The 6,970-nt window shown below is 34.9% G+C and overlaps 2 protein-coding genes across 9 annotated transcripts; both read left to right on the top strand.

The window, feature by feature from the left end:
• Positions 1-1,158: 1,158 nt before the first annotated feature.
• On the top strand, positions 1,159-4,544 carry LOC130507336 (uncharacterized). Of its 8 annotated transcripts, XR_008942287.1 has the most exons (12): positions 1,160-1,292; positions 1,364-1,483; positions 1,582-1,701; positions 1,807-2,091; positions 2,166-2,201; positions 2,278-2,414; positions 3,109-3,237; positions 3,318-3,364; positions 3,457-3,516; positions 3,620-3,662; positions 3,914-3,990; positions 4,102-4,544. XR_008942287.1 is itself a non-coding variant. In XM_057002048.1 (6 exons), exons 1-6 carry the CDS (start codon positions 1,244-1,246, stop codon positions 2,388-2,390), a joined length of 723 nt encoding a protein of 240 aa, XP_056858028.1. In that variant the 5' UTR covers positions 1,159-1,243; the 3' UTR covers positions 2,391-2,599. The 8 variants fall into 8 exon arrangements, 1 of the variants encoding a protein (XP_056858028.1); XR_008942282.1 differs by having other exon boundaries at positions 3,620-3,990; XR_008942283.1 differs by having other exon boundaries at positions 3,452-3,516; positions 3,620-3,990.
• An 816-nt stretch (positions 4,545-5,360) lies between these two features.
• On the top strand, positions 5,361-6,635 carry LOC130507337 (putative F-box protein At5g62660). Its single transcript, XM_057002049.1, has one exon. The coding sequence runs from the start codon at positions 5,361-5,363 to the stop codon at positions 6,633-6,635; it is 1,275 nt and encodes a 424-aa protein (XP_056858029.1).
• Positions 6,636-6,970: the final 335 nt, after the last annotated feature.

Raw genomic sequence — 6,970 nt, 5'->3', positions numbered from 1 at the left:
ATTATATTAAGTTATTTTCATAAATAACTGAACGGTTTATATAACTCTTGAACCAAAAAAAAGAAAAAACTATAATCAAACTGAAATCGATATCCAAAGAATAAAACAACCTAAAACCAAAACCAAAAAACAAACACTATATCCTATGTATTGATCTTCTTCATTTGTTAAATGTTTGAGATTGGTCTAGTCAATAAATTCTTATCAGCCCTTTGAAAGGGCGGGTCAAACTCTAGTTTTCGATTAAAGATGAGATATTCTATCAATTTTGTTTTGGAAAAGTACTGTTTTCGCATTTTCAAATCTACAATATCAATATATTAACTTCTCAAATTAAAGATTTTGTTTTATTTCACAAATTTAAAACTAAAAATAAAACTTAACGCTAAAAGACATTTAGCATAAAGAATTTAAACTATACGCATGTAATAACACAAAAGAGTTCTTTTTTAACAGAAAAAGTGATTTCCTGGTATCATATTTTTTTCCGCTTACAAAATAGTGGGGCTAACCGGATAAGTTGTATAAAAGAAAAAAGTAAGTTGGTTCTCATAGATGGACTGGTCTACGAAGAAAATCATGAGCTGGTCTGGATATTATTAAAACCAATATAAAGCCCATATGATGAAGTGAGGAAGCTGAAATGCAGATTTTTAATGTTTTCTTAAAAAATAAGTTTTTTTTTTATTTTGTTTATATTGCTCAGATCAGATTGAAGTCTTCAATTTTGATAAAGGATCTTACACAGTTGCCTATTTTTTTTTGCTTATACCTTTTCATCTTTATTATATTTAAAATGTTTTTTTTCCTCAGATTTTAAGAATTTCTTTGTCTTTGGAAATCCAGCAGACATACTTGCGTCTCAAGACTTGTCTTTCAGTTGTGTATTTGAATATTATGTGTATGTTCCTTTTGTAATCACTGATTGCTTTGCATCAGGACTATCTAGTATCATCAATATAATTAAATTTGAGGAAAAAAGAAAAAAACAAAGAAAATCGCTTGTTTTTATAAAGGAGAAATTCTTTTTGTTATAAATTTTACAGTTCAATATCAAATGGTACGTTTACAGCGAAGTTGTTTAACCGCTTTGATTTTCGTAAGCCCGCCGAATCCACAAATTTGAAATTCAAATGTTTTTCGATTATTTGTTTTCTTTATCGAAAAAACTACCGCTCTCTCTAATCTTCTATAAATACTATTGCTGCCTTAGATTTTTTCCCTCCCACTAGCTAAAGCAAAAATGAGGATTTCTAAACAGATGTTTCTTCGTCGCGCCGCCAGACGTAGAGGTTTCTTTTCCTTAATCACACAGTTTTGAATCTTACTTTGTTTATAATAACGCTTTGAAATTTCTCCGAAGGTGTTCAAGCCCCAGTTGTTCCCGTTCCTCCGGCGAATCACGTTGCTCTTGCGGATCCCACCGTTGGTCCCGTCGTTCAAGTTGATCATGCGTTTGCCGGTGGCGGATCTGCTTCTGAAGGTAGTTATATTCTTTTGATTTTTACAGTTTTTTTTTCACTCAGAGTTTTGGTAAGTATTTCTGTTTTATATATATATACGTGTTAAAATATTTCACAGTTGCTGATGTGGATCCTGTTGTCACCGCGGATCCAATGGTTCCCGCAGAGGTGGATCCAATGGATCCCGTGGAAGTTTTCGATGATCCAGTCGTTCCCCGTATCGGATCTGCTACTGAAGGTACTAATATTATTTTTAATTTTTATTACAGGTTTATTATTGAATGTGTTAGCTGGTTACCGTCGTGGTGTTTGACAATTAATTTTTTTTTTTTTTTTAAATCAGGTTGTAACAGTGGCATGATCGGTTTGAAAGTTCCTTTTGGTACTTATGGTAATACCTTTAGGTTTTATCCTTGCTCTGATTGTGTGATTACTGGTGGGATCAACTACTTGCTTCGTGGAGATGAGGATTACAGATATGTTCCCGATGATGATTGTGTTTTATTCCCTCATGGTGGGTTAGTAAGTCTTGTTCAAGGAAGGGTATTTGTTACCTTTCCTCCTTTCAAGGTTTACAATCATTGCATTGTATCGATTCCTGTTGGTGGTTATGTCCAGTTTTTTACAGGTAATTTCTTTTGTTTACCTATTATATGATTTAGTTATTTATTCATTTTACTAATTTCATTTTTTTGTGTGTAGAACCTGGAGATCAATTCGAATATGATAGTGATGATGGTAATCAGCTGTCTATTTTCTATTATATTTGTTTATTTCACTTTTCTGATTTTTTCTTTCTTCTGTTAATATCAAGGTTTCTCTAGTGACGAAGAGGAAGCGTTGGGAGCTTGGGTTGAAGAAAACATGGGTTTTACTGACGAAGAGGAGGCGATGGAAGCTTGGGTTGATGAAGACATGGGTTTGTGAGTAATCCACCGGTCTATTGATGGGGTAATTTAATTATAGTATGTAACCCGGTCTATTGGTATAGTCTTTATTGTCTAACTTTTCTGAAAACTCTATTTGGCCATTTCTAGACCAAAAAAGACATTTTTAAATTCATATGAGAAACAAGTTTATAAAACATGAGACTTGAGTAATCCCGTGCTATTGGCATATCTAATACTGTCTCTCTATATCGTTTTGCTTTTCTATAATACTGTCTCTTATATCGTTCTGCCATTTCTATACAAAAACATGTTTAAATTTATATGATGAACAAGTGTTTAAAAATGGTTCTCTAGGCTGAAGACATTAAAATATAGTGGTAATAGCTGATCCACACTCATTATTATGGAATTATTTCAATTTAAACAAAATTAAAAAGAAACTTATGATACTAGCATGATTGCCGCACAAAGGATCTGTTAATAAAAAACTAAACTTACCAAACTACCCTATAAACAAACTTGGTTTCATCTAGGTTCGAGTATTTGAATCTGTAACCGAAGTTTGAATCTTTAGATATATGCGTTTGTTTTAGGATCTAAAGCCATCCATCCTTTTCCTTTTATAGTAGAAAGACTCGGGGCGATAAGAAAAGGAAGTTTGTGGGCGATAAGTAAAGAAAGAGTCATTTTACCAATGTTGGATTTAGATAGCACCACTCAGGATAATTTGGAAAACTGAAAGTCTGTTATTGCAGGCGGTTCAAAGAATGTGTTGGAGTCTCGAAAGGGTTGCCTTGAGTATTCTTGTACTCTATATGCCTTTGATTCAGTATGTAGTAGCTCTTGCTGTGATGGAGGCAGTGAAGTCTGTTTGTGACAAGAAGGTGATAAGTAATTCTTTTAGATGTTTTCATGGATCCTTAATATCAATATTGACCTCTGAGCTTAAAATTATTAATATCAGGAGTGGTACCTCAACATACAGATCAAAGAAGTTCAATGTTAGTGCTGGTAATAGACATTACTACTTCTACTACTTACAAGTTCGATGGCTTTGTAAACATCTTTTAGAAGGTATTCTTGTTGCTTGTTTAAAAGAGAAGAACTTCTTGGTGCCTTCTTTCATAAATTTGAAATGTTCCTTGATCTACTCATGCACAGAGGTGAATACTAAAATCTTCAGTCAACTGCTTCTTTGTTACTTTTAAGAGTATCCTCCTAAAGCATTAGTCTGACCACTCTGTTATTGTAATGCACACTTTACAGGATTTGAATCTCTCGAGGAGCTTTACAGGACATGGTTTCACAGGTGACGGTTATGTCTTCAATTGCTTATCACTAACAATTATAGGTTTCCGAGCCTAGGCTACACATAAGGTAGTCAAGTATACCGTATACGTTATGCTATGTAGATCTTATTGACTTGTGGTTGGATATGATTCTCTTGATATGCTCATCGTTAAGGTTTGTGAATATAAACTTTACTGTGCAGCGAGCAAAAAGTGGTTGTTGAAGATAGAATTGACGACAAAGTTGTTCAAAATGTTGTGACTATTTCAGGGTTTGACTTCTTCGGGGTATCTGCTGGCTATTGGAGATGACAATCAAATGTATGAGCTTCACCCTGATGGCAATAGGTAAAAACTTCTAGCATGTTTTTGAAAAAAAATAAATTGAATCTGTTAATGAATTACAAAACTGACAATGGAGTACTTTTCTGTTCACCTACGGTTTCAATTTTCTCAAAGGTCTGGTCAGAAGAAAACTATGCTCCAAAGATTTTCTTGCAGCATCCTTCTGGAGGAAGCAACTGTTGTTTTAAGCACACCAATAACACAACTACTATTGGCTTCGATCATCAAAGAATAAATTGACTGCTTTTCTTTACTGTATATGGTCTTCATAAGATTCCTTTTATATCCAAATGATAAGGCTACGTTAATGACATTGTAAAGGCCTCGTTTTGGTTTAACTTGGATCTGCTTACTTCTTAGCCTATGCTGGTGTTGCTGATTTCAAGTTGAGTAGAACTTACCTTAATGTTGATAGTCTCTTCCGAGAATATTATGCACCTTCTTACTGTTAATGTCTAAGTATGCATTTTATGTTACTATAACTCTCTATGTAATTAGTTGGACAAGAGCTTGTCATTTCCTGGAATTTGTAACCGAGAGAAAATTAATTTGATCCTCTTTAGGGATTATTTTATTGTCGCGCGACTGCTAACATTTTAATCGTAATTTCAACTTCAGTGTAGATAGTTATATGATGTCTTGATTTTTTTTTATCCAGGAAACGTTTAACTACAAAGTAGCTGCCTGTTCTGATGGAACCTGCACTTAGTATATTAACAACATGATTGAATATAACCGAAAGCTTATCTTTTATATAAAACCGTGCATAGTTCCATTAATATGGTTTATCATTCAAATCATGTTATACACTGTTTTCTTTCTTACACTAAATTTTGGTTGGTTTACCAGTCAGACTTTTTGTTTTACTTATAAAACATGGTAAGTTCCCTGTAAAAGCTTAGCTTCCGAACCAAGCTGATTACTGAGAGCAAAATTTAACATCTGGTCTCAATACGAATCCGGTTCGAATCCCGCTGATCATTGAGAGCAAAATTTAAAATTCAGATTTTTCCAGTATTCAGTGAATGAAGCATATTCCGACCGAAAATGTAAACTGCTAAAATTCTCGCCATTAGTCTAGATCCACCTTGATAAGAGCTAGGATAAACCATATTATTCAAGGAAAAAAAAGCTTTGTTTCTGAAAATTGTCCGAATATAGAGTAAAAATTAGTTTTAAAATTCTCAACCACATGGTGGTGTTGGTAAATGGGCCGTTGATTGTGCATTATGGTAATATGGTTATAAAACTTAACTTGAGCCCAACCCTATATTTTCTTTTTTACTGCGGATAGAGGCTGTGGGAAAGAGAGACGTCGCCAAAGAAAAAGTATTCCAATTTGATAAAAGATCTCTCTCGATTTAGGCATAACTATGGTTAAGTATCGGTCTCTGATCTCTTCTATTCAATGGAAGAAGAAGTGGCCAAAGTTGAAGAGAAGGGCAAGAGGAAGAACAGAAAGAACACAAAGAGGAGATGATCATGAGATTACTTTTGATCTCATGATCGAGATCCTAACTAGGTTGCCTGCTAAATCACTTATGAGGTTCAAGTGCGTCTCGAAACTCTGGTCTTGTCTGATCCCTTCTCGATATTTTAGCAACCTTTATCTCACGGTTGCATCATCTCCATCGCGAAGAGCGCGACCACTTAATCTATACATGAGTTTGAATGTGAGTTTGACTTGGATGAGACACTACAAGTGTGATTCAATGGAGCTCTGCCACCGCCCTGGAAAGTGTGAACTGCTATCCTTAAGGTTGTCTTCGTCGCTTAGTAATATTGCTGAATCATCGTTAGAACCAGATTTGACTTTCCCAGGGATGGGAGGATACAAGATGGTATCTCTTCGCGGTTTGATTTTATACACTGTTTGCAGAAAAGCATGTATCTATAATCCCGCCACTAGACAAAGCTTAATCTTACCCGCCGTCAAATCCAACGTCTTTGCTCAGCAAGAACCTAATAAGCATGTCTTCTACTTTTTCGGACATGATCCTGTTCAAGATCAATACAAAATAGTCTGTAGTATTGTGGTATTTTCGGATTATCGTGTGAGGATAACCTCCGAGTTTTGGGTGTTCGTACTGGAACCCGGAGGTTTTTGGAAAAGAATTGAGTATGATGATCAACCTCACCTTCGTTCAAGACCAGGACTCTGCATCAACGGAGTTATATATTATCTGGCTTTCAACCATACATGTAGGGATAATGTTTACTGTTTTGACGTTAGGTCTGAAAAGTTCCATAAGATCCAAGCACCCCATGAGTTGTCTCAGTTTTGTAAGTCCTTCGGTTTTATAGAGCATGGTGGAAAACCAGCAATCTTTGATTATACTCATATTAAAGAAACGGGTGTCTCAGAGTTGTGGGTCTTGGGGCTGGATGGTGGAACATGGTCGAGGAAGTCTCTGATTTTGCAGCCTTGTCAGAGACATTTACTGGATGACATTAACATTAAGTTGATTGTTCATGGTACAGGTCAGAACAATGAGGTTATCTTGGCTATGCCTTGTCCTTGTTACCTTCTCTATTACGATCTGAGAAAAAATGATTTGAGGAAGGTTAATATCAATAGAGCTACAACGCGGGATGCCTGTTTCAAGGTTCTGGATAAGTGCGAAAGCATCATGCATTTGGAAATTTGAATAGAGTTTATCATTATTTAAATTTTATTTGTCTATGATAATACTATTAAAGTATTTATTCAATAGTTCTTTATTTATTTTAATTGTTTTGCAAACAAACAAAACAATAGTTAAAATATCTCTGCTTCTTTCATTGTTTAATATCATCAAGACAATTTGGACTATTTTCTTTGAATTTGTTCTGGTCTGGAGTACACGTGTGTCTCCTCCGGGAGACTGCTAGCTCAACACACATGAATTTACATCCATGAATTCATATGTTGATTTGTCTCATGTGAATTCCACGAAACAAATCATTTGTTGTTATTGATCTGCAGTATCCTGGCTTGGTTCGA

This window comes from Raphanus sativus, unplaced genomic scaffold (genome assembly GCF_000801105.2).
Source record: "Raphanus sativus cultivar WK10039 unplaced genomic scaffold, ASM80110v3 Scaffold4353, whole genome shotgun sequence".
In the NCBI taxonomy this organism is placed as follows: domain Eukaryota; kingdom Viridiplantae; phylum Streptophyta; class Magnoliopsida; order Brassicales; family Brassicaceae; genus Raphanus; species Raphanus sativus.
The sequence above is the reverse complement of the archived record's forward strand: the minus strand, read 5'-3'. Positions and strand labels throughout refer to the sequence as shown.